The sequence below is a fragment of the Simochromis diagramma genome, unplaced genomic scaffold (genome assembly GCF_900408965.1).
Source record: "Simochromis diagramma unplaced genomic scaffold, fSimDia1.1 OVJJ01000216.1, whole genome shotgun sequence".
Lineage (NCBI taxonomy): Eukaryota > Metazoa > Chordata > Actinopteri > Cichliformes > Cichlidae > Simochromis > Simochromis diagramma.
This window is the reverse complement of record NW_024386883.1, coordinates 16,732,518-16,759,660: the sequence shown is the minus strand read 5'-3', so window position 1 is coordinate 16,759,660 and position 27,143 is coordinate 16,732,518. Positions and strand designations below refer to the sequence as shown.

The 27,143-nt window shown below is 40.5% G+C and overlaps 2 protein-coding genes and 1 long non-coding RNA gene across 11 annotated transcripts in view; 2 read left to right on the top strand and 1 right to left on the bottom strand.

The window, feature by feature from the left end:
* Positions 1–21,922, top strand: part of clip2 (CAP-GLY domain containing linker protein 2) — a 52,229-nt gene extending 30,307 nt beyond the window's left edge. Inside the window, exons 8-18 of one of the 3 annotated variants that reach the window (XM_040032499.1) lie at positions 338–398; positions 2,060–2,164; positions 7,447–7,830; positions 9,646–10,221; positions 10,298–10,355; positions 11,518–11,601; positions 13,357–13,513; positions 16,483–16,642; positions 19,109–19,297; positions 19,655–19,714; positions 19,803–21,922. In XM_040032499.1, coding sequence (XP_039888433.1) covers positions 338–398; positions 2,060–2,164; positions 7,447–7,830; positions 9,646–10,221; positions 10,298–10,355; positions 11,518–11,601; positions 13,357–13,513; positions 16,483–16,642; positions 19,109–19,297; positions 19,655–19,714; positions 19,803–19,814 — 1,846 coding nt within the window. In that variant the 3' untranslated portion in view covers positions 19,815–21,922. Of the gene's footprint in view, positions 1–337; positions 399–2,059; positions 2,165–4,238; positions 4,290–7,446; positions 7,831–9,645; positions 10,222–10,297; positions 10,356–11,517; positions 11,602–13,356; positions 13,514–16,482; positions 16,643–19,108; positions 19,298–19,654; positions 19,715–19,802 lie in introns of all 3 variants that reach the window. The other 2 variants (XM_040032501.1, XM_040032502.1) reach the window with 2 other exon arrangements.
* On the bottom strand, positions 4,584–26,678 carry LOC120733970. Of its 2 annotated transcripts, none has more exons than XR_005695931.1 (3): positions 26,416–26,678; positions 19,084–19,258; positions 4,584–7,735 (listed from the first exon to the last, which is right to left on the bottom strand). It is a non-coding gene; the product is annotated as an uncharacterized LOC120733970 (long non-coding RNA). The 2 variants fall into 2 exon arrangements; XR_005695930.1 differs by having other exon boundaries at positions 4,584–7,340; positions 26,416–26,676.
* The window catches only part of gtf2ird1 (GTF2I repeat domain containing 1), a 44,230-nt gene continuing 41,177 nt past the window's right edge, over positions 24,091–27,143 (top strand). For 3 of the 6 annotated variants that reach the window (XR_005695929.1, XR_005695928.1, XM_040032505.1), the window contains exon 1: positions 24,092–24,469. The gene's annotated coding sequence lies outside the window, so the exon portion shown is untranslated. Of the gene's footprint in view, positions 24,470–27,143 lie in introns of all 6 variants that reach the window. The other 3 variants (XM_040032506.1, XM_040032503.1, XM_040032504.1) reach the window with 3 other exon arrangements.

Below are 27,143 nucleotides of genomic sequence, written 5' to 3'. Positions count from 1 at the left end.
TGACTTAGCTTCCCGAGGTTACCAAGCAGAAACTGTTTCTGCTCCTAAAGTCAGATATTATGCATACATGCATGTGACGTGTACAGAGGACAAAAAGCAGGTAAATGCAGGCTAATCTTAGCTTCCTTTTAATTAAAAATAAAAACAAATTGCTTAGAATGTTTGAACTTTTCCTGGGAGACGAATCTGTCTGGTGCGTCTCAACCAATATGACAAAAATTGTGACTTCTGCAAATTGCTGTGATTGTCTGCACTGCCGGTCGCTCCCTGGACACTGTGAGACTTGAATACTGCTCAGCTAATCGCCCCTTCTTTATTTCCCATAACGCTTTTACAGGAAAGTGGAGGACCTGCAGTTCAGAGTAGAAGAGGAATCCATCACCAAAGGAGACCTGGAGGTATTTATCAGAATTAATAGCTGAATGAAAAAAGCGTATGTGCCTCACAGTTTGAATCACCGTAATATCACAGGTCCGTGTTAGTCACAGGAGATTCTGTTTTCATGCTTTGCAACCCTGAAAGCTCTGTCAGCGTAACGCACATCCTGGACATCGGGACAGAAAGGAAGAGGAAAGGGAAGAAAAAAGCGTCTGGGTGCACAAAAGAAACCTTGATGTGATAATGTGCAGAGTTCCTGAATTCCACATAGGCGGCTATATAAATACAGCGAGGTCATACTGGGTTTCTAGTTTAACAGGGTGTACGGGTCGGGATGTCCTCAGCTGATGTCTCATGAGTGGTGATAGCACAGAAAGACAATATTTTAAAACTGATATAAAACACGAGACACACAAGCTTAGTGTAAAACAGGAGTTATTTTTAGTCAAATTCTTTGATACTTGATTAGCGTGTGTGTAACAACTCCACACGAATCCAATGCTCAGACTTCAGACAGCTTTTTTCCCTCCGCATGTATCTGCATAGTGTCATAGACAGCAGATATTCTTAATATCCGCTGTTTTGAGCACAGCTGCTGTCCAAACCTTTTGTTTGTGAGGCACAGCCAATCAGAGGACAGCTGGCTTAAAGTAAGGAGAAGCTAAAACAGCTTGATTCAGGCAGAAAACAAACTTAGAGGCTGAACCAAGGTGCAGAATAAGATAAATCAGGGAAAGTTATGTGTAAAATGATTTAATAGAGTTCAAGAATAAAAATATGTAGTTGGATGATGATAATAATAACAATAACAGGCTCAAAAAGGTGAACATATTTGTTCACTTCATGACTGAAAGTTTTATTCCAAACAATTTTATCTCTTAAAAAAAATGCAGATCACATTTCAAAAATTATGCAGGGTCTTTGTTGTCACATTTAGAAAATACCATATTGTTTCCACAGTGAGTGGAAGCCATGTTTATTTGCCAGTCACCATTAATAGACTTAGACATGCTCAAAGTGCAATTAAGACGTTATCTCCTGTAACAGGGAAAAGGAAACTGTGAATACCATTGTACCGATTGGTTAAAGGATGAGGAACCCACAGGGATAAGTTGTATTTTTTTCCCCACTCTTTGGATAAAGTACTTGTTCTTTAATATATTTGCCTTTCATTCTTTCAAAAGATTTGTTGACAACAATAGGATGAAATTTCAGCCTTGAATAAGAAATCTGATGTTTAACAGTCATAAATGTGACTCTTAATGCCGATCATGTTTATTTACTGTATTAGACATAAAACAGTGTATATGAATGCAATCAAACCATGTGTTTTAATGCTTTTTCATGGTTTGCACAGTGTGCGCTGCTTAATGCACATCATGCATTAAGCAGCTCAGACTGACGTGTCTGTGAGCCATCTGCAGGTGCAACTCTTGTGTTCTCTGGTCATGTACCTGTGACCACAAAGTTGTCCTTAACTGCAAATTGCACTTTCTGTGAAAGTGAAACGTAACCTCAGATCTCCTCCTCAGCTTGTGCACCCTGCTGCCGTCTGCAGAGCTGCCCTTTCATCATCAGCTGTCAGCCGTTTTGATCACTTTCTTTGATCTGTATGGGTCTCTTTTTCCTTTCAGCCTCCCTTTTCTTTCTTCTTTGTATCTCTCTTTGTCTCTTCCCGTAGACTCAGACGAAATTGGAACATGCCCATATTCGTCAGCTTGAGCAGAGCCTGCTCCTCGAAAAGTCGAGAGCAGAGACGCTCCACAAAGAATTAGAGAAGCGGAGGGTAAAAAACAAAAATACACAAGCAAACCTTTGCCTGTGGCCACTGTCCCGTGCGCTTCTGCACCTGTTTGCTTCTCTGTTGATGATAACTCACATATCCCACCTGTGGCTGTGTCCAAATGTAGTTTAGATATATGCAAAACATACTTACAGTCAGTACGTGTCAGCATACCGGCCCCATGTGACTACACTACAAGTATTATGGGCAGGAGGATAGGCCCCCAGCATGCAGACGCTTGCTAACAGGTACAGGTGTGAACTCCACAACAGTCACAGAATAAAATATGAGGATAACCTCACCAGAATAATTTGAAATGACTCATAACTCTGTGGTTGAGACTTGTAATGAGTGTAGCAAGCTGAGTGAAGTGTTGTAGTTTAATGGATTAGGCTGATGTTTAGTCCAAATCCCATAAAAAAAAGACCAAAACCAACAAGCAGAAGAGAGACAAACAGGCCCAAACTTTTGGTTCCACTGATGGCTTGACTCATTTAAAAAAAGTTAACATACTTAACTATCTTTGTAAAATCAAACTAAGTACTGTTAGAATCTGGAAAAGAACTAGCTTCAGGGGTTAACATAAAAATGTATTTATAAAAATATAAATAACAATGCAAAGCAGGGCCTCTTTGCAGTTACATGGTCCAAACCTTTCCCATTGCAGCCCACTTGTTGTCATGTGGGCATGAAGCCTTCTTTAATGGCTTTAAGCACTTTAATTTTCAGTGGGATCTATTTAATAAGCGGTCAAATCCAGTAAAAACCTCTTTAAAGAGTCTGGTAACTTTGACTTTTCTCCCTGTACTTAAACTGTGCATACACAGTTTTGCTTCATTGATGGCTCAGCTTGCTAGCCTGATCAGTGAAACTGCACGTAATGATCGAGGGGGTCGTTGCACGATCATATGGTGATAAATTGCAATAATAAATCACAATGGATTCCTTCCTTTTGCAACTGTAATGAGGTCTGTGTTGTACAAAGCTCTCACCTGAGACCTTGACCTCTGACCTCAGTAAACACTTTTGTGATGAGTTTAAGTGAGAAGTAGAGACATTTTCCCCACAGACATCTATACATCTGGGCTTCTTTTAACAACCAGAGCAAGCGGGGAGAATGGCTTCACTTTTCAGACGTTTTCTGTAGTCTCTAGTTTGCAATCTCTTAATGTGAATAGTACATGCATGCAACATACGTATTTTTTTAAGCCTTTTAATGTGAATCAAACTGAAAAAAAGCACAGTTTGTGTCAGTCATGGCTGTTATATCAGCTCCCACCTAACTCAAACCCAGGATAAATAAGGTCTTAGTAGATCTGGTTTTGGTCTTTTCATGGATTTGTTTATAATCAATAATGTATCTATGGAATATTACCAGCTTTAATATTTAGAAATAGATGGGAAAGTAGTGGAAATATGAAGTTTGTTATTTACTTAAAATGATAGTGGGTGTTGGTCACAGCTCTTCACATTACACATGATCATTAACCAGACTGGCTTTATCTGGGCCTTCCTCTGCTTCATTCCATCGCTTGTAATCAGAAAACCGAGGCTCGCAGCTGCTTCAGCTTTTCTTTTGTCTAAATGTTGCAATTAGCTGCCATTAATTTTTATTTAAATGGTGTTTTTTCCCCCCCCTTTAAATCCAAAGCTGGCTTTCAGATCTGTCGCCTGCTGCACTTTGAGACGTCGGGACGTATCACTCGAAACGGCCCCCTTCCACTTAAGCTGTGGAGGATGAATCTCCCCAGGCGCCACACCAATTTTTGAGCAGTTATGTAATTAGTAACACACGAGAAGTCGCTAAATTATTTAGGGGATCCATTACGGACGCTTCGATAAATTTTTCAAGACAAATCATAGGCGGTGCCGCCCATTTTAGTCGGCGCCGCAAAGGACGTCCTTTACACCACTTTGACATGCAGCGCTGCGCTCCACGTAGACAGGCTCTTTAATAATAGACCGCGGTATCACAAATCAAACCGCGCAAGCTTTCAATTTTCAGCCATCAAAAGATAACAAAACACTTTGAAATGCTTGGATTCGTATATGCAGTAAGGTCTGCTTCTGCCAACAGGGAAGATGCACTCATGAAGCGGTATCCTTGAGGTTGGGTAAGAGAACCAAGGTGAAAAAAAAAGGAAAAAAAAAGATTTGATCTTGTTTTGGCTTTGATCCTCTCTTGAGCTATCTCAGTTCCTGACTTCAAATCGACTTCAGATGCTGTTGAGGACATTAACCTTGCATAGACTCTTTTACTCCTCTGTGTGCGTGCGTGCGTGTGTGTGTGTGCGTGCGACGTCATCTGAATGCTACTCAGGCAGCGTCTCTGGTGTGAATCAGCTAGTAACTCTGGTCTGGTCAGCTGGGATCTGGGTTGAAATTAACATCTGTGCACTGTGCAGCAGGTCCTCCATCTTAATCTCAGTTTTTTTTTTTTTTTGGCTGTTTTTCTTTTTCATTCTGATTGGAAACAAATGTGTGGAGGATGTTTGCAGCTGTGCATATGTCACTGTTGAGGTTTGCTGTATTATATTTGCTTGGCTGCTTCTAGAAGATCAGAGAATGGCTGCGCTCTCCTTTCATTTTCCACCTTTGGTTTTTGCACACTGAGCTCCACAAATGTTTGGACAGCGACAAGTTGATCCTTTTGGCTCCTCGCTTTAATTATTTTGGATGGAAATGATACAATGGCTTTAGCATTTAAGTGCAGGCTTTCCGCGTTATTATGAGGGCAGCGTAATAATTCTGATGGTTTATTTGGACTTTGATCCCGAGTGAAATGCAAACCCTGACCGGTGCCAGTGTTTTGATGGTGTTCCTCTAAAATTACGAGTGACTGCAGTTGTGAACAGCCAGGGAAAGGGGAAAAAAAGGGATGGCAAAATCCATCCGCCATCTGTAGAAGACTTAAAGCTCTCTTAGTCAATATTTTAATATAAACAACAGATTCAATGACCCTGCAAGTGGTTGCATAACCCACACAGAATTATTACCCAGCTGTCTGTCCTCTATGCTCGGCATTTCAGCGTCTCCTTGGTCATTATTTTTGGTTTTTCGGCCTCAAGCAGAGCAAGGCAGCTATTATTAGAGAAGTAAGTTCTGATAAGTAGACGGGTGTGTCAGCTACTGATGGCAAACTGTGTTCAGCACTTTTAAAAAGCCCAGTCTTTCCTGACGGAGTTGGTCGGAGACAGAAAAATGATTAAAAACAGAGCGACTATTGGCAGATTCATTAATAAGCAACGCTCGCTAATGCCCCAGCCTAATTTATTAAAGATATTTCACCTATATTAATTACACTAAATAAATATATTAACACAAAGTTCCCAACAGTATTTTCATACATCAAGATTTTATGTCCACATGTTCCACAGTTTCCTGCTTTGATATTCATCATCATTAAAGTTACCAGACATCTTAATATTAATGGAAATCTTGAGGAGCTTGTGGGTGTTGCATCACTCATATTTATGTTGTAAGAGTGAAAATCTCAAATGCCCTCAGCAGGATAGGGAGTTAACTTCTGTTCTGTCTTTGTGTAATGTGTTTTTCCTCTGCTGTATGTTGGCTTCGTGTTATTTCTGACAAAATGTCAGTTTAGCCCCGAGCGACTGTGCTGCTCCAGGCAGCTCTGTGAAGCTATCTGCACCCAAATAAGAACATGAAGCTTCGTCAGAGTTCTTTAAGAAGTTAAATGAAAGGAATAGCCCTCAGTTGGCTTATTTATAAGTCTTGCCGATATTTGCTCTGTTTTGGACTTAATTTTTGTTTTCACCAACTCCTGAAAATGTTTGCCACAAAAAAATGGTTGAACCAATAGATACTTTTCAGTGAGGCAAGTGGAAGTATAAAAAAACCAAAAAAGAACAAACCTAACCCTCTAAAAATCAAGGATATCTTCCTAAATATTAAGTGATGCAACTAAAACCTTAAGGTTTTAAAAAGTAAACAAGTAAAAGGTCACTGGTTCCATTCCAGACACAAAAATCGCCGTTTGGTCAGGAGGGGCGTCCCGCGTAAACTCTGCCAAACTAAACAACAGCTGCTAGCTGCTGTGGTGACTCCATGTGACAAGGGAGCAGCTGAAAGTAGTTTTTATTTTAGGATTAGACACTAAATGTTCTCCTGTGTTCACCAGTTAGTTGCATAAGTCTACCAGGTGGTGCCGGGTAGCTTGGTACAGAATTCTTAGGAAGTAAAGGAGTGGGGTGATAAACTTCTGGGCCTAAGCTGGAAAAAATAAATAAATAAATAAAAAAATAACGAAATAAATAAAAATCGAAGGTCATACCGGATATAAATTTGGCCCATCACCCCTTCAAGGTTTAGGCACAGCTGGAGTTTTAAGTGTCATGTTCTCATCACCTGGATTTACACATGTACAGTTTAACCATGGACCTCAACCTCTTACACAGATCAGCCTGGTCCAACCAGCAGCAGTTTTCAGCTGAACACTCTGCAGTATCCAAGCCTGGAAGCATCACATCAGATTGGGAACGTGACCGGGACGTGTTTGTTCTTTTGATTTTGTTGGAGGGTTTTACTAGAACTTCCCGACGTGTCTGAGGGAGAACGTTCAGCATAAACGACCTGAAGGGAGGCGCACCTCATGCATTGTCTTCTTGCACGCAGCCCACACCAATGCAAAATTCGTGCATCATCCGTCCTAATCTCTAAATCTGCTTCGCCTCTTCCACAAAATAAAATTCAAGCTGATGGGCGGCTGATTTGCGCTATCCAAAGAGTTGAGACTGAAAGCGAAATAGGCCAGATTGAAATCAGATATGGTTTTTCATTTAATGGCAAATTAGTTAGGACATCATCCTCGCTGGCTGCACGTTTTAGCAGCAGTAAATCCCAACAAATTACACCCTGTATGCACACATCCAAGCTTTGTTTGCAGTTATGTGTTATAACTTTTCCAAAAATACCAATGAGAAAAAAATACTCTGAGAGTCATTGTAGCATCTTCACTGGGAGCCAAACTGTTGAACAATCTGTTGCTGTCCACATACTTTATGTCACATGTTTGTACTGTAAATCCTCTGCAATGCACTTGGTCATCTCCAGGACCTGCATAGATTTCTCCGTTTTCCTTTTCTTATGGGCTGATTTCCGCTCTTCGTCACGTCACCTTTGTTTCTTTGGAATGACAGTCTGTTGCAGGGTCTTCCACCTGTTGTAGTAAATACAATTACTTTATAGAAAGAACATGTTTCTCCTTAGAAAAACAAAAAAAACTTTCAAAAGCAGTGCTGGGTTCTTGCTTTCTTTCTCATCAGCAAACTACAGTTGAAGAGAAGAGCCGCATCATGCAGTTGGAGGAGGAGCTCAGCCTCAGGAGAGCCGAGATCACGAATCTCCAGGTCCAGCTCAAAGGGGCTGATGCAAGCTGGCAGAAAGTTGACCGTGTTGATGCGGCCCAGGGGTCCGACGCCCAGCCAGAGACCCTCCTGCTGCGCGAGCAGCTGCTGTCAGTGGGCCGGGAGCACTACAAGGAGAGCAGCGAGCTCAGAGAGAAGTACGAGACTGCCTTAGCAGCAAGCCAGCAGGAGATCGACTCATTGAAGGCTGTCGTGGAGAAACAGAACGTGGAGATCAATGAGATGAAACAGAAAGTTCAACAGGCTACCAAGGAAAACGTGGAAATGATGGACACCTGGAAGGTACGCTGCTCTGTTTTTTATAACCGTCTTCAAGTCAGCCAGAGTAGTGTGGTCATGTCAGTGCAGTTATTTGTTTGTAGGAATCCTTCATTTAGAGCAGGATTCAGTTTTGCTTACAAAATTTCAAAGGATTTACAAAAAGAAAAAAAGGGTAAATCAGGGTGGCTATAACAAGAATAAGAATGTTACATCTAATCAAAATGTAATTTGAGAAGTCTCTCTGTGTCCATCCCTTCTTCACTCATCTCATCATCCATACATTCCACCCAATTCAAACATGGCAGCCTAACCTAAACCTAAACTAACTAACTTCAACCCTAAAACCAAGTCTTGAAGTTCAAACAGGCATTTAAAGCGGTGTGAAAATACACTTGCATTTGTGGTCGTAGGTAAAGTATGACCACAAACTGAAACATGGACTATATTGCCAAAAGTATTCGCTCGTCTGCCTTCAAGAACATATGACATCCCATTCTTAACCCAGCCCACCCTTTACAGTTATAAAAGCTTCTGGGAAGGTTTTCCACAGGGTTTAGTGTGTTTATGGGAAGATCCGACCAGTCTTCCAGAAGCAAATTCGTGAGCTCAGACACTGATGTTGAATAAGAAGACCTGGCTCACAGTCTTTGCTCTAGTTCGTCCCAAAGGTTTTCTTTCAGGTTGAGGTCGGGACTCTGTGCAGGCCAGTCAAGTTCTTCCACACTAAACTTGCTCATCCATGTCTTTAAGGACCTTGTTTGCACAAAAGTGCACGGTCACGTTGGAACAGGAAGGGGCCATCCCCAAACTGTTCCCACAAAGTTGGGAGCATGAAATCATCCAATATGTCCTGGTATCCTGAAGCATTGAGAGTTCTTTTTACTGGACCTAAGGGGCCGAGTCCAACTGCTGAAAACCAACCCCACACCATAATCCCTCCTCCACCAAACTTTACACTGCAGTCAGACAAGCATTGTTCTCCTGGCAACCACCAAACCTACCTACACTCATCCATCGGATTGCTAGGTAGAAGCGTGATTCATCACTCCAGAGACCGCATCTCTGCTGCTCTAGTCCAGTGGTAGCATGCTTTACACAGCTGCATCGGCCATGGAAACCCATTTGATGAAGCTCCCTACACACTGTTGTTGAGCTAATCTGAAGGTTTGGAGGTCTGTAGTGATTGACTCTGCAGAAAATTGATGACCTCTGCGTGCTCTTCACCTCAGAATCTATTGACCCACTCTGAGATTTTATTTAGCCTACCACTTTGTGGCTGAGTTTTTGTCGTTCCTAATCACTTCCACTTCATTATAATACCACTAACAGTTGACTGTGGAATATTTAGTAGGGATGAAATTTCACGACTGGACTTGCACAGGTGCCATCCTGTCACAGTGGCACGCTCACTGAGCTCCTGAGAGCGACCCAGTCTTTCACGAATGTTTGTGAACGCTTATGTGTTTGATTTTATACACCTGTGGCCATGGGAGTGATTAGAACACCTGAATTCAATGACTTGGATGGAGGAGTGAATGCATTTGGCAATTTAGTGACTCATAAATCCACAGGTTTGCCTTCACGTTCAGCTCTCTCTTCACCACAACAGACCAGTGAGCATCTGCAGCACTGCAGATCCTGCACCAAGCCGTCTGCACAACCAGACACAATCACACACAATGAGATTAGAGTTAACTATTCAAATTTTTAAAAGCATGCATGTTAAATCTTTGGGTTGCATTATCCCCTGAATGGTTACTAGATGATTTGAATTGATTCGTTTCACAAATGCAGCAAGTATGACCTAAAAGCGATCTTTCTCACTTTTTCTTGCAGGCTAAATTTGACACTTTAGTCAGTGACCACCAGCGATCCTTGGAGGAACTAAAGGCAACACTGAGCAGTAGTCATACCGCTACAGAAGGTCAAGAGCAGGACACCCAGGAGCTGAGAGCAACCCTGGAAAGCCTGAAGATGGAGCACCAGCTAGAGGTGGAGAACCTCAAGGCCAAACATAAAATTGAAGCTGCCATCCTGACAAAGGAACGAGAGGACCTCTGCGCTCGTCTGCAGGAGGCCAAAGACCAGCTGGCTCAAGGCAACCAGACATGGAGGGCTGAATTGGAAGCCAAAAGTGGAAAGCACGCGCTGGAGGCAGCTACGGATAAGCTACAGAAGGCGGAGCAGAGGCTGGCAGATATGGAGACGCTTCAGATGGAGCAGAACAAAAGAGCGGAGGAGCTGAGGGAGAGGCTGGAGCTGTCAGAGAAGCAGATGACGGACTACCAGGCTCTGCAGAAAGCTCAGGAGGCGAGCCAAGAAGAGATCCAGAAACTCGAGGAGAAGCTGAGGGTGACGGCCAACCAGCTCCAGGCCATCCAGGCCGAGCGCTTCACATCTAATGATGCTAATGTGAGTGGCTGAGGAGAAAGAGGCACCTGCAGTGTTTAGATACAAACTCAGCACCTGACACTTTCTCCTCTTTCAGGTGATAGAAGATAATGAAATTTCAGATGAGAAGATGAAGCTAAAACAGAACATAGAAGGTATGTTTGTGTTTATCTTAATCCCGACTACAGATTCATGAAAAAAAGCGCACCAATCACACACACACACACTTCAGCTGACCTGCTTTCTTAGTTTAATCACGTTTGTGCTTTTTGCTCCTTGTTCTTACTTCCCAGTGATTCCCAAAGTGTTACTTCCCATTGTTCTCGTCATATTTCCCATGTATGCACTCGAGAGATGAGAAGAAATTTAAAAGCTTGGCAGAAAAAAAAAGGGACGTAACAACTTTAAAGAAAGAGCTCAACATTTTAGGAATAATGCCGCCCTCCTTGCTCCTGAGAATGTGTTGTAAAAATAATATTCGTATAGAGACCACTTCTGCCTATTTCCATCTGCTTTTCACCACTAATTCCCTTTTAATCTTGTAATTTTTGTCAACATAAAAACACCTTTATGTTTTTTGACTAGTCCGACACATTTCTGAGAGTTAAGCATCAACTACTCAGCAGGCGCTGGTAGTTTTTGTCATTCAGATTCACTTTTTCCCCATTATTTTGGGAACACATGAAAACACAAACACCAGACAGTCATTTCCACATACAAGCAAAGCTGAGATGTGGATTTTGTTGCTCTGCTGAAGCGAGCCAGACTAGTTATTTCCACTGTTTGTGCTAAGCTAAGCTAAATGGCTAGTGGTTACAAAAGGGCTTTGTATTTATAATAACAAAATAGGAAGCAAATCAGTTCCCTAAACTGGTTAAAAATATGTCAAGTTAAAATATCCTATATATATGAGGTTATAATGTATTCCGAGGTACTAAATACTGACCAGTACTCATTATGCGTATGTCTTTGTGAAATAAAATAGATTTCCTGAGTCACAGTCTATAAATAAAGACCTCACAAGCCTCTGTCTTGTTACATAAATCTCACTTAAGCGTCTAATGGCTAAAAAGCTCGAGAAAAAAAAAAAAAAAAAAAAAAAAAAAAAAAAAATATCGCAGCTCTTCTGGTACACAAGGGCGTCTGTCCAATAACTTCATAGGATTTCACTGTATCCTGCCAAGTGACAGATAAGGAAGTAACACAAAACTGTGGAAAACTTTGTGGCACTCCAGTCACAAATCACTGCACTGATTTGGATCATCGGCGCGTTCTGTGAGCGAGGCGTCTCATGGCTGCTATGTTGTTTTTCTGCAGAAACAATGGAGAAGCTGCTGAAAAGGGAAAAAGAAGTCTCTACTCTCACTTCCCAGGTTGAAGCCCTCAAATCACAAATCGGAGGTAAACAAGCGCGCAGCGCCCTTTTCCGAGCTCGCCGACGTCTTTGTTCTTTCAGCGCTTTCGTGACAAGATATCCTGAAATATTGAGTTTCTGCGGAGGCATTGTGTCTTTCACGTACAGGTGTTTCATTTCAGGATAAAGAGAGGCGAAGCTTGATATTTGCCTGCAGCATTTCCTTCAAGTTTAGGTTTTAAACTGAGAACTTGTCAGCTCTCTCTCTCAATAAATAAATAAATAAATAAATAAATAAATAAATATGCATGTTTGTGCGGCGACTGGAGGCTTTATTTTCCGACAGTCACGCCGAGTTCATCGCGCGGGGGAACGTGTTCTTCACCGTTACACTCTTTGATCGTCACCCAGAAATCTTTTGATAAGTTTCATCACATCAAAAGCACCCAAACGCACGCTTTATGTACTTCAGATAATCAAATTGACACATTTTGAAGAAGGAATGTAAATAATTTAAAACGAGAAAAGAAAAATATAAAACTCGAAGGATAGTTGTATTCGTCTCTTTTTATTTTTTTATTATTTTTTTTTTAAACTGAGGTCATCGGTGATGACCCTGATCTGTAAGAATTTTCAAACAAAAACTGCACAAAGTTTAGATCAAATATTAAGACGACCTTCTTTACTTGTTTATGAATGAAATAGAAATTGATTTTTGAAGATGGTAAGGGGAAATGAACGTTAGACATCAGCAGCGAGAGATCTGAAATATCCAAAACACTATTATTGCGGTGTCTTTACCTTACAATACAAAGCACCTTGAGCCTCTTTATTTGGCTCTTTGTGAATAAAACTGGATTGACTTGAACTAATAATAATAATGCCTGCGTCGTTATCTTATTCGCTTGGCATCATCGGAGAAAAACGTGGGGCGTTTCAGAGATGAATAGAAATGGCATTATTTGAAATGAACTGCGTGGGCATATAAACATTTTAAGAACAACATTCGTCACTTTCTAAACTGAAACATCTTTGTCCATCGCCGCTATATTGAGATGATTAACGCATGTTTTTCGACTGTAGCTTTTGCAAGTTCAACATTCAACTATGAAACGCATTTTCATCTTGTTTTTAATCAAACAGCTGTGAGCAAAGCAGGGAGGGCAGCTCATTTGCTGCCAAGGCTACACCCAAGAAGTTGTGAGCCACCCCCCACACAGAAACGCAAGAGTTCAGCATTTCAGTAGAATTTCACAAAAAAGACTGGGAAACTACTTACCTGATGGAGAAAGCTGGTTTATGGTGATTCACAGAGTTTTTTTATGACACGAGCCTGGATATCAGGATTTCTGACTCCCTCCCAGTGTCATTAAACGTCTCACAGAAATAAGCTGTTTGTCCCTCATTCACCTGATCACCATAATGGCAACTACTGAAAACCTACTATATATTGAAATAAAAAAAAAAATAATAAAAAAAATACTGTTGAGCTGAACGAGTTGCACTGAACAAAAGTGGGGAAAAAAGCTTCAGAGTTATAAAAGAGCAGCGTTAAAAGAAGAGCTGATGAAATAGAGAGGTAAACGTGCCTCTTTTTTGAAGCTCGTTGCAGGAATAGAATTAAAAGTGAGCATATAGAAATTTGTCAGAATCCTTCCCAAATGCGATCGCCTGATCTGATTTTAAAATGCATTTATAGCATTAATTGAAAATAGTAAGTTCTTTATGATCACAGTTCTGATTAGCACAGCTGTGTTAAAGTTATTAATAACTAGTGTTGCAAACTATCGATTTGTTTTTAGCGCTGGAGGGCAAAGTTCGCAGCGGGGAGAAGAGAGCCGAAGCCCTGGCCAAGGAGAAGACGCGCATGGAGGCAGAGCTAGAGTCCATGACCAAGAAATCCCATGATGCCTCTGGGCAGCTAGTGAGCATCAGCCAGGAGCTGCTGAAGAAGGAGAGGTAATTTGACACGGAGACTGTATTGATTTGACATTCTGCCTCAGCACTTTCTCAATAACAGCAGCGAAGGATGACACCATTGTATTATACATGCAGACACCACCACCACTTATTGCATGACCTCGAAGCACTGCTCCTCCTTCCTTTTTGCTTTTCATCCGGTTGTTCTTGCAGTTACTCTGATACTAAGAGGTTTTGATTTATGATGCATTTTCTCCATTTTCTGGAGAAGACAAAAGTTTCTGTGGCATTTTATGTAATTTAATGTTGTAGTTTTTGTTTGTGGTTTGCAAATGTAGAAACCCAACAAGAGACATGGGTTGGAAACTAGCAATAGCTATAACCGGCTTCATAATCCATATTGGAACTATGTTAAAATGCATTATGCCTTATAGTGTATATATATACACACATTTTGGAAGCAAAGATTTTTATTTTTCACCTGAGAGTAACAAAAAATGTCTGTAATGAATCGCAGACCTTTTTTACATTTCACACCATCATTCGACCCAGTGATAAAGCAGAAACACCGACGCAGCTCTAAAGTGATGGATGACTGCTCGTGCTTCTGTCAGAAGCTTTATGAAAATATCTGACTTTGTGCCAGCACATACGGCCGCTCCGCACCTCCTTTAAAGCGGTGCCTGAAGTCACTGAGAGCAGCTGGCTGAGGTTTCATCTCCAACAAAGACCTGCCAGATGGCCACCTCTCTATACTGAAGAGTCTGGTAGAGTTACAAAACATCCAAGTCCTTTAGTGCACACTGTCCAAAAAAAACCCCACTCTGCTTAATATGGTCATTATTTAACCACCCAAGTGTAAAAGGCAGTCAGTGCATCGTTGCAGAGGCGCAGGGTCGCTCCTTTGTTCATTAAGCCATTCAGAAAATGTGTTTTTCTGCAGCGCTGTTGAAAAAGTTGTTTTCCATTATTCTGACATTATGCAGCCCCTACATTATTCATGATTATGATGTTAGTGAACCACCGCACTAATTAATTAGAGTTGGGTATACATTAGGGTCCTCAATGATAAAGCTGGTATTTCAGCATGTGACATACACTCACTGCCACTTCTTTAGGAACACCTTTCTAGCACCAGGTTGGATCTTTTGCCTTCAGACGTCCTTTAATTATTCATGGCACAGATTCAACAAGGTGCTGGAAACATTGCTCAGAGACTTTCGGTTCATGATAGCATCACAAAGCTGCTGCAGATTTGTTGGCTGCACATTCATGATACAATCCCACCACATCCCAGTGAAATCAGTGTCAAGTTTAAGAAAGCAGTTTGAGATGATTTGAGGTTTGGGGCATGGTGCCCGCTGCATTACAGGGGTAATCGGTACAGTCATGAAGGGAATGACATGATCAGCAACAGTAGGGACCCAAAGAGTCCACTCTGTCATACCAACATCAGCAACCTGATGGTAGCATGCAGGATGGATATGTATCTGAATGTCACAGCAGAAATCGAAACTCAGAACAGACCAAGCGGTGCTTTTCTAATTTTAGTGAGCCTGTGCAAAAGTAGGCTGGAGTGGGACCCAGTGTGGTCGTCTGCTGCTGTAGCTCATCTGCTTCAAGGTTTAAAGCATGATGTGTTCAGAGATGCTCTTCTGTTTGACTTGATTGTGACAAGTGGTTATTTGAGTTACCGTTGCCCACCTATCACCTTCAGGCGGTCAGGCCATTTTCCTTTGAGCTCTGATATCAATAAAGCATTTTCACCCAGAGAACTGCTGCTCACTTCACGGATTCTTTGTAAACCCTACAGTTGGTAGTCGAGGAAAAGTAGAGTAGTAGATCAGCAGCTTCTGAAGTACTCAGAGCAGCCCACCTGGGAGGGACGGACGTCACACACACACGCACACACGCACGAGCTGCAGGTTGTGGTGACTGAAGTGTACTGTCAGTAATCATGGAGGACTTTCCTTTAATCATGAAAAATTCAAGCAACTTTTCATGAAATTGACTTTTTAATTAATGGGAAAAATTCTAATTATTTTGGTCAATATTCAGATCATTGATAGACTTAATTAAATCAAAATTTTAATAAACTCTTTAAAAAGTTTTCCTTTATAAGTAGATGTCTTTGTATGTTGATTAGAATTTAACTTATTTAAAAAAAATAAACTGAACTAAATCTGTCACAGCTTGGTAGAATTTGGGGGAAAAAGGGGGTTGCAGTGAAAGATAAAACAGGAGCGCCTCGGTGAAGCGAAATGTGGCGCGGTAATAGTTTTGTAATTGTTTTAATGATCACTGGAGGCCAAAATTGTAATTGAAAATAAAATTAGATTAATTCCACAGCCCTGCTTCCACTCATTTTAAAACAGGCTTTGAACAGACTTTTGATATAATGATGCATCTCTCACCTCATAAACCTGCCACACCTCTTAGCAACAGACTCACGTTACACCACAGCACATAATCTGTTAATGTATCGATTAGACCAGACGGAAAAGATGTTCTTACAGACAAAACACCCGGAGCGCTTCTTAGAAAGATGAAAATAACACTGTTATGTTGAGATGAAATATTTCCACGAGTGCAGGAAACATGTTAAAGTTGCTAAAACCTTTGGCTAGCATGCAGTGCAAAGGTACAGAAAACTGTTCCCCGGTGTAAATGTGGTTTACTGATGCAAGTATGTCGGCAAACAGCCAGTGTACTTAAGATGATGTATACTTGGAGTAAGTAGCAGGAGCAGTGCCGCCTACGCTATTCCCACCGGCCTGTCTGCCTGACATATTCACATATTGTGATTGCTTTTGGATAATAATGATCTTTGAGCAGGGTCTGAGCAAAGCGAGTGATTCATATAATCCTTGACAGGGAAACTGTGGTGCTTTTACCACCTCTGAGGAGTCCAGTTCTTACTGCATTTCTGCAGGTCAGGAAACCAGAAACACAGACACAAAGCAACTTTTCCCCTCTGTGTGTGTGTGTGTGGTTTTTTAAAATCACAGGAGTCTGAATGAGCTGAGGGTGTTACTCCTGGAATCACATCGTCATTCCCGGGATATGGACAAAGACCTGAGCCGAGAGGTCCACAAGGCTGAGTGGAAGGTCAAGGAGCAGAAACTTCAGGATGACATCAAGACGCTGCGAGAAAAACTGCTTTTACTGGTGAGAACAAAGCACCGTGGAATGATTGGACAACACTAAACCACATGTCGGTCCCACATTTTGAGGCTTTTCTTTTTTGTTATTTAAATTAATGTTAAAAACTAAGTTTAGAAATACGGGAGAATCAGCACCTTGATAAGCCTGGCCTGTGATTTGTGTGATTATACATTTGTTTTCACAGGTTCAGTGGTCCCAACTATGAAGCACACATTTCTTTTAGCATATGAAATTTAAACATTGGTTGAAAAGCCTTACTTAAGATAACCTGGATGATAATTTACTGACAATAAACTCGCTGGTTTCTAGTTTTCTAATAAAGAATTTTATCAGTGTATACAGTGTGAGCTAGGACTGTTCGATATGACAGCAACAACGATGGTAAAACCATTGTGTGGCTCCGCTTGATTATTTTCCACATAAACCTTTCACAATAAAGCTGAAGATCCTGTTGAGGTTTTTCAAAATAAACTGAAATGACGACAAACTACATTATTCTCAAACCTCAAATTTCAGACTATGCAACAAACAAATTACCTCAAATGAATACAAGTAGTAACTATAAATGGCGTTTACAGTCACCACGTGGATGCAGGCACAGAGAATACCAGCATGGCCAGTAAAGATCAGGCAGAACCAGGTAGTTCCAAACAGAAAGACCAGTCAAAACAAATCCTTAGTCCTGAACGAGGGGCTACCTCTGTAGCATGGACATGGTTTCGTTATGAAAATTCTGACATGGACGAGAAAAATCGGGATGTCGGTGAAGGTTCTCAGTCATCCAGGTCATTGTAGTCTAAGGAGCTTAGAAAGAAAAGCGTCTGGACTTCTTTAAGTTGCTTGAAGACGTTTCACCTCTCATCCGAGAAGCTTCTTCAGTTCTAGTGTCAAATGGTGGACAGTCCCAGATTTAAGGCCTGTGGGAGTTTCCCCCCAAGAGGGACAATAGACCCCCTAATGATCCTCTACCTAATCACATGAGCCAAGGTGTGAAAACGGGTGTGGGTCACAATCAGCCAGGGTTTCAGGTGAGCTCATTGGGAAACCTAGCCCCACCCTATCATGTGATTTCCTGAGGTCAGATGGCCCAGGGTGTAGGTGGGCATTAAGGCATCTGGGAAGGGATATGAGATTTTGGTCACAGCCCTACTGTGAACCTACCCTACCTAGATTCTCAGGTGCTTTTCAGTCCATGTTGGTCTGCTGTAAAGACGGTTTTGGGTTCACGATGATGATGATGATGATGAGGAGAAGTTTGCTTTGTTAGTATGTTTACTTTATTCCCATTTCATCATCTCGCATGAATGACTTTACAGCATTATTTCTGGAAGTAACCAGCTTTCATACTGAAATTCCCTCGATTTCAGTCTGTTTTATAAATTTGGATGTTGAGCATGCTCAACTTTCCCTGGAAAGATCATTTAACACTGAAGGTTTAATCTTTCATTTAAAATAAAGACACCAGACTTTCTGTCAGGTAAAGAAATAGTTTGGTAATTTGCACTGAAATACAGTCACTTGCCTGCCTGAGATTTCATGTTCAAAACTGAACTTATAACAATGGACTGTTTTCACAAATTGATCAGCCTACTCAAGGGCAACAGAAAGTATTAGAGCTGTTTTTTCAGGTGAGCGATTCTAACTAGCAAACATGCTGTTATTTTATTTTGTAAAAGCAAAACAGTTTTTAAACTTTGTGCACTTTGGGTTTTTTCCTGCAGTTAAATTCAGTTACAAATATGTATTAAGCATTTATGGCACCTGCTACAGAGGCTTTTCCTTCTAAAGGAAAGTTATAATTATAAATACATAACATAACTTTTTAATTTTTAACATTTTTTATAAGACGGGCATAATGTACACTTTTGTTTATCAAATACATTAAAGCATTTGGGAATCTTAAATAAGGTAACACTCATGCTTACATGTGTACCTTCTCCACAAAAAGTCAATTTTAGCCTCATTTCTGAATTTGCCCAACTCAATTTTTATAATAATTTCCTGGAAAATAATTTGCTCACCCACTAATGGATTGATTTAGGACCTAATCCATACTTCAGCTTGATCTGGATTTGACTTATGTCATGTCCACAGAGTACTGTCTAAAATATGTCACATTTGACCTCTGACCTCTCCTTCAAAGTCAATAGATTGCTCTGAAGGTTAAAGTGATAATAATAGAGCTATTTAAAGAATAGATTGGTTTGAGTATTATCGATTCATTTTATTATGACTTTATCTACATTAGAGTAACAGATTATAACGATTTAAACACATGTATAAAGTTTCATGTAAACTACATGATGTAAATCCTGTAAAATGGGTAATAGAAGCCTGCTCTTTGCACTTGTTTCACTACAAAGTACTTGAAGTGCGTTAAAAACAAAAGAAATATATACAAAACCCATAAACCTAACACAGTTTGGATGATTTAACTTACTTACCAGTTAGCTTGTGCGGTTCTTTCAGGGTCGGGAACGATCCTCCCCTGACCACCGGCGGTACTCGATGCTAGACCCCTCGGCTCTGGACTCGGAGGTGACCCGTCTGCGCCAACGGCTGCTCAGCACTGAGGAAGCCCTGAGGAACGCCTTAGAGCACAACCAACAAGTCGACCAGCTGGTCCAGGCCATGCGGAAGAATCCAGAAAAAAGCCCGGTAAAAAATTTTTTAAAAAACAAGATGGAGAAACATGCAACCACACAATCACATATCCATACTACAGCTAGTTTGTGTTTGGGGAATAAACCCAGGCAGACATAGGGAGTACGTGCAAACACTCCACAGAAAGGCCTCTGCAGGCAGCAAATGCAATCACGCTTTCAATCCCCACCTAGACTGCATGCACGCAGCCAGAACCAGAACGTTTCTGGTACCAAATCCCATCAGTCTCCTACAAATGGTAGCTATTAAGACCGTTTTAAGATGTTAAAACCCAGGTCACCTGAACAGGTCTTCTAATGTCCAATCAGGCCAAGAACAGGACTAAAATGATCATTTCTGACCGTTTTCCAGGTCCACGGTGCAAATTCGGCTAATGGAATTCACCACCAGGAGTCACACAGCGCTCAAGATGTTGGTATTCTTTCCTTTTTTCAGTCATTGATTTAATAATAAAAATAATACATTTTAAGGAAGACATGCTTTACGTTTCCTTCCCTAGGAACAACACTGATATGAGCAGAAGCGATGAGAGTGGGACGCTGACGTGACCCCGAGTGAACTGGGACGTGCTGAAGTACACCTGAAACGTCAAAGTTTGGTCCGACGTGTCTCCCGATGCTGCGGTGGACGCCTGAAACATTTCAGTTTACAGTTAATACCAAAACAGCGAATCTCTGTCTCAAGTGAATATATGTGTTGTTACAGAAAGCACCTATTAGCCAATCATGAAGACCACTTAAAAGTACTTTAAACAGGAAAAAATAAGAAAAAAAAAGAGAGATATGGACGTGAAGAGATTATCAGCTCAACAACTGCTGAGAACTGGCAGTGTGGCAACTTTTGATGCTTTACATTAGTTAGAAAATTTGAAGTTTTGTCATTCGCTGAAGTCTGAATGACTGCGCTGAATTTTGACGAAGAAAGCAAAAAGACTGATGGACGACGAGAAGAAAAACTGGGTCTCAGTCGCTTTGTTTTATTTATTACTTTTACTTTGCTCCTTGGCTTTGTAATAATCCTGTCTGCTGTACGTGAGCTGATGGCCTGATTTTGTTTTTATTTTAAAGGAAGTTTGACTCGTGTCTCACCTTGATATCTGATGAGGATTGGTAGCAAACATTACCCTTAATCCAGAATTATTTGAACTCAATTTTAGTTACACTGCACCAGATCAAAACAAGTCATCTCAGGGCACTCGCCATAGTAACTACAACATTACACTATAGTAATAGCATCTCTGCTACCAACTTTGTGAAAATAACCAGTTTTTACAGTCACTTTTCAACTTTGTGTTTTTAAAAGGAACATGAGCACTGAACAAATACAAAAGCAACAGTTTGTTGCAATATAGGAGAAGATGACAGAGAAGGTGGAAGAATAGTACAAAGCAATGCTGTCCTGTCTGCAGACCGAGTATGTACTGATCCAGCACAGTGCTGGATGTTGACCTGAGCGTTTGAAAGCTTGGCCATGTTTAATATGAGCAGTCACCATGATAACAGTATATACATAAGGAAAAGTGTAATAAGCCCAATGTAAACAGAATATAAGGACAGTGAAGGACGTGCTTTACTGAACAGTGGGATCATTTCTATTCCTCTACAGCCACCGCCTGGTCAACATTTGTTTGCAGCAAACAGGAAAAACACCCTTGAAGTTATGAAGTTCTCAGGCAGCTCCTCAGAACCATTTGGTCCCAAAGCGCCTTAATGTACGTCTACTGGTAGAAGCACGATGAGCACAAAGTTAGGTTCAGTGTGGTCGTTTAAATGTTGACTGGAGCTCTTTTAACGGTCATTTCTGATCCAAGGATAAAATACAAAATCAACCTCTTCCCGTCTTGGAAGACCCCGCCCTCCCTCGCCAACACACATGAAGAGCGTCATCTGTTACAGGACTGATGGTGATGATGTTACTACCAATCCTCCCTTAAGGTGTTTGTTAAGCTTTTCAGCCATTTACACATCAGTGGACTCATTGTGCAGACTGAACCTGGGAGACGTTGCAGGACATTTGTAGTACAAATACAGTGAACCATTTCAGACTTTTTCATTGTCTAAAACTGTCTGACCGCGCATCAATACATCTCTTTCTCTGATCGGTGGCTTTGTGTTAATTTACTATATATGGTACAAAATACAGTGTGAGCCCATTGTAATGGCCCTGGATTTCTTTACTGACCCTTTCTGAAGTCTTCTGAAGGGCTTTCCCAGGAGCTAAAACCCAAACAACAGTGTGGGAATGTGGGAAGTTACGTTCATCCTTCCCTGGATCGAAATCATCCGGATTTCATTTGCCTCTAACATTTATACTCTTAAGTCTTCCAAATATTGTTTTTATCCATTTGTCAAACTGAACTAAGGGGGGGATCCTGTTTGTAGTTGGTCACAGGTTGCTATTGCTTCACAGGAGACACTACACAGAGGTGGGGTGGGGGTGTGCAGAAAGGCTTGAGTAGTGTCCCCTGAGAACACATGCAGGGCAGGCACTGGTCAGCTCAAATAAAACCTGAATTTTCCACTGGATATTGTACATGGCCTTTACAGCTGGAGGGTTTATACCCTTTGGAGTATTGCTGCGATGGTTTTGGAGATTGAGTCATTAAATATTAACAATGCAGGCAAGGGCTGCTGGTGTTTTATTTCACACCCTTTCATGCTTATACGACTTTCAGCATGTTTGTTTTTGAGACCAAGCGCAGCAGATCGGAATATTTCTGCAGAGCTGGTTTAAAGCGGTGGTGTCGGATTTAGGGGCTCGGCGGTTTAGGAGATTCAGCCAACAACCATAATGTGCATGGCTAAATATTTGTCATTAAATAAAACGCAGTGATATCAGCGAGAAAAGATGGCAATAAATCCTTCATGAGGGAAAAGTTGCCACACGGTGGAGATGAGACATCCAGACGCTGCACACTAATTTACAATCTCTAGATTTCTAGCCTCCAGATATATCAGTTTTATTTGTTGGCCTTGGCAAATGTCAGGGCTTATCCACATGTCCCAGTTTCTGCTAGAGGGCTGATTGGTTATGCAGGTGACATTTTGAATAAGTAAGAAGTGACTTATTTGTAAAAGCACAGCATAGATGAGGCACAGATGTCATTTTTGCTCTTGGTGAAACAGAGTTGAACACAGCAGTTAAGAGGGAAAAGTAACTGAAACTAGTGAGATTGCAATGGATTTAATGTAAATAACTTATGATTAAAATTTAATGGTCCAAGTACTTTTATAAGAAACGTTCCCTTTTCCTCACAGATGGGGTGTCAAGCTAATGTTAGTTTACGGGGCACGTATAACTAAACTTGGTATTAAGACGGTTGGACAAGTTAAACGATTGCATGCTGATGGCTATTTAATGTAATAAAGTAACCAGTGCATCAAAAAAATAACCAAGTAAACCTAAGTTTCACCATTTATTACGTTAAATATTAATAAAGCCATATGAACAGTTTTATCTATATTTAATATAATAAAGTAACCAATCAATTTATTGTGTGTTTAAAAAAAAAAAAAAAAAAAAGGAACCAAGTAAAAAGTTACACTTGGATTTACTTGGTTCCTTTTTTCTTTACATTAAATATAGTGCAGCTATTTATATAGCATGTTTCAAAGCATAAGCTATAACAGACATTCTAGCACAATCCTTTTTTTTTTTTACTAAAATCAGATAAAGCTGGATGTAAATAATATTACCCATAAAACAAATAAGTGTAAAAAAAATACATAACTTAACATTAATAAACACCGTAGAAATAAAATGAAGTAAGATCATCAGTAGTCCAATGAAATGAAAACAAAAATGAAAACTAGCAGAAATTAGGGAACAATTACGTTTAAAACCAGCAACTATAGACTAACAACTAATGGCTAAACAGGCATGTTTCTACTTTTAAACTTCTAATGGTCCAGTGCACCTAACAAGACTTTGCAAGGCATAAAACCTAAAACTGGTTTCATTACCATTTGTTGTGACTCGTGAAATAACCTGATCCTGCTGACCCGAGGGGTCAAGCTGGGTCGTAGCTTACTGGCAAATCAGAGCGATATTGATGTCTCGGACCGTGGAGCAAAACAAAAATAAGAGTTCACATTTTAAAAATCAATTCTAAAGCTAAAGTGAAGCCAACGACCTTACGACAGCTGTTAAAAGGTCACAGTAAAACTGACTTTTTTTAAGACTAATTAAACATTCACAACTATTTACATAACAGATGGCCAAGACTGGGATTATAGTTTATAAATTCAGTTCAACTTCTACAGTATATTACATATGCAGATCACAGTGGAGCTAGAGAAGCAGAAAAACTTTACATAGAGGTTTGGGCACTACATTTTAATTCTGGTTAAAACATTTCGTCAGAATCTAGAAACTTTTTCTTATTTTTAAATATTCATATATTTCCACACCTGCATGGAAATGTAAAAAAGAAAAGCACCTCTTCTCTAGGATCTGAACTTTACCCTATATCAAACAGACATGAGCTATTTTGGGCAATCACTGCAGCTATGGCATAACTTCCATGGCCACAAGATCCATGTAGCTGCCGTAGATCCACTTTGGACAGATCCTAATCCTAAAAATACTTTGGATACTGCGCAGCTATCGCATCAAAGCACCTACACGCAGTCTATGAAGGATTTCTTAAAACACAAAGTAATGTGTGAAGTTGCTGTCAAGTGGCAGACTGTGATTTAAATAGCCACAGTCTAAATAAAATATATGCGCGTTTCACTATTATTATTTTTTAAGGACATTCTCCTTTCCGTGTACATTTTGCTCTCTGAGGGTTTTTCCAGAGGTTGCTCCGTTAATCCTGTATGTAAATTGCAGCCAATAGATGCTGTTGTTGAGTTGGGCTGGGATTAGCAGGAGGCGAATGAGTTTCAATTTTACTGGATTACAGAACAAAGAAAGGGGAAAGGGACACCCTGCTCTGTTAAGGGGAAAAAACAGACATAAAACTAAGAAAAAAAATACACAAATAGCAGACAACGGGACGTGAGCTCGAAGTCGTCGTTGTGATGATCCGGATTACGATGTTTTAGCAGATGGCACAGCTACATTGTGGATGGGAATTGTGAGCGTTTCTGATGGATTAAAACGGGGGAATAAACCTATTCCGGGATTGACAGCAGCAACAAGGCTATTTAATCGCTAATTAAGGTGAGATTTCGATGTCCGTTTTGACATTATTGAGGAGTTACGTTCTGCGCCCTCGCAAAGCTTGCGGCTTTTGTGATTCTGCATTTAGAAATTACAGATTATAACCTAATTTCGGGACTGGGGGAGGAGATGAAAGGAAAGTGCTAGCGCTAGCTAGCATAAAGGGGGCTAGCGCCGCACAGCTAGCTCAATGCTACCGTTAGCTAATTAGCCAGCGATTATTAGTTAGACATATGGTAAGTAGCGGAGGAAGGTTACCGATAGTTAGCAGGTTTCAGGGACTCCTCCCTTTAACCTTGCGAGCGGAAAGCTAGCCTCTGTTTATGACTGGGATGCAGCGTCTGTCTGCTTGGCAAATTATCCCCCATATTTCTTTTTAACGCTATCACTTACCAGAAGGTTACCCAGCTAATACAACAAAGCCAGCTAGCCGCATTAGCAAGTGTAAGAAAGGAAGCTACACATTTCAACTTTCAGCCAAAGGATTTGAATAACTAACAGCGCTGTCGACTTTCATACCAGCCTCGACACACAGGCACTGCGCCGCAGTTAACTTTAACAGAAATCACTAGCCGTCCTATAATTACACCCAGTTTTAAAACAGCGCTCGGTACTCTAAATCAGTGGTTGCATGTATCCAAACAGCGAGCGTTTAATTTGGACATTAGTGTGCTATTTTCTTGTCGTTTTAACCTCAGCTGCTTTCTTGTAGACACACGTTAAAGTTTGTTTTTGAAAACAGCTGACTGGAGTGAAACTATCAGCTGTTGGTGTTTGGAGAAATTAGCTGAGGGGGGAAAAGTAGACATCCCATCCATGTCTGATATGCGATTTCACTGCTTACCTTTCCCATTTACCTCAGCTGTGACGTGAACTTTTTAAAGAGCATTTAAACAGATGTGCAGTATGAAGACAGCATCGTGCCAACTCAGTTGAAATTACTGTAGTCGAAATCTACTTTAATTTTTCTTTAGTAAAATACAGTTTAACATAGTTGAAGTTCTGTTAAACTGACCAGAAAGTGAAGCTTCTGGTCAAATAAAGGTTTAGAGGAAAAAAAAAAAAAAGTTTCCCTGGTTCTTTATCAGTTTCCTTATGTCACATATACCCTTTCTTACTCCAATAAAAAGGTTTTATCCGAGTAAACATCAAACCTCTTTAGGAGTCATTTTAAGTTTAAGGTGTTACAGCCGACTCGATTTTCAACTTTTAACTTTGGAGAACTTAAGGAAAAAAAAAAATAAAAAATATCACACCAGTGGTGACTTACAGCTTCTGACACAGCAAACAAAAGGATTGTCTGCTGCTGGAAGGAAATGTTAGATAACATCTATCAAACCACACCCAGACTTACAGCAAGGTGCTGTGCCTTTCCATGAAAAGGGACCAAAAACAACAAAACACTCTACCCTCAATGACTTGCATATACGGTAATTCTTCTAGCAGGATGAACTTTAGATTAAGCGTCGTTTTCGCTTCCCTTTCCCAATCAGACACCTTCTGAGGACTGCGCTTGATTGACATCTTTGTTACACTCCCGAGTTGGCTCGCACTTCTTTGGGCCGGTGAAACTAAAACATTTACAGACTCTTAAGTTGCACACCACCAGTTGGAACGATTTCAGTCTGTTTTCGGCTCAGTTTCCTCACACAAATATGCTACTTATGCCAGCCTGAAACACTGGCTTTTTGAGCACAGCGGCATCATAAACAGCACAATAAAAACTCAGTTCACATTGCTTTTTCTGGTTAGATCCAACATGAAATTGACCCCCATTTGAAAACATTTCAAAGCTATGAAAGGATGAAATACAGAAAATAAACTTCGTTTACAATCAGTTTCCACCTTGAGTAGTGCATCACGAACTAGCTTTCAATGCTTTTCCCACATCTATACTTCACAAATCTGTGAACAGGAAAGGATTGTTTTAAAAGCACCTCCATTACCTGATGTTGGCTATAACACAGTGGAAATTTAACATCGCAGGACACACCCAGTTATTTTGGTTCACGAAGCTTTGCCATTAGCTTAAACCTTCAACCTGAGCACAGGCCTAATCAGCCACAATAATTGGAGACACCTGTGCGGCTAAGCAGGTGTGCTGGAAACCCTTCTCTCTGTGATGGTGACCTTGAGTGGTATTATTATGCTACACCATTTAGGATTAATAGTTAGTTATATATATATATTTAAATATAATTGGTGTTTACCTGCAGGCCTTTTTATTTATAGTTTCTTTATGTAATTTGATCTTTTTTGAAACACACCTTTGAGCCACAAATACATGAAAAGATGTCTACATTTGTAAGAATTGCAGTAGACCAGGTGCTGTCCCTACACCACATAAGTTCTATAGGAGCACCTCGTACTAAAATATGTCTATCTTTAATTCACCGTAGTCAGCAAGAAACATTGAACCTTATGAATCACACTAACATTAACCTTGCCTACCTCTGATGCAAGATAGAGGTTTAGTATTTATTTAGGGAATTAAAATCTAAAGTTTTAGTGCCTTCAAAAACAGTGGCTAAATATCTTAAAGGGGACCTATTCTGCTCATTTCCAGCACCATGTATTTATTCTTTTTACACTCAGGAGGTAGAGTAGGTCATCTTCTGAGAGAAAGGTTGACAGTATAATCCTGGATACTGACCCTAATTAATCCATCGGGGTG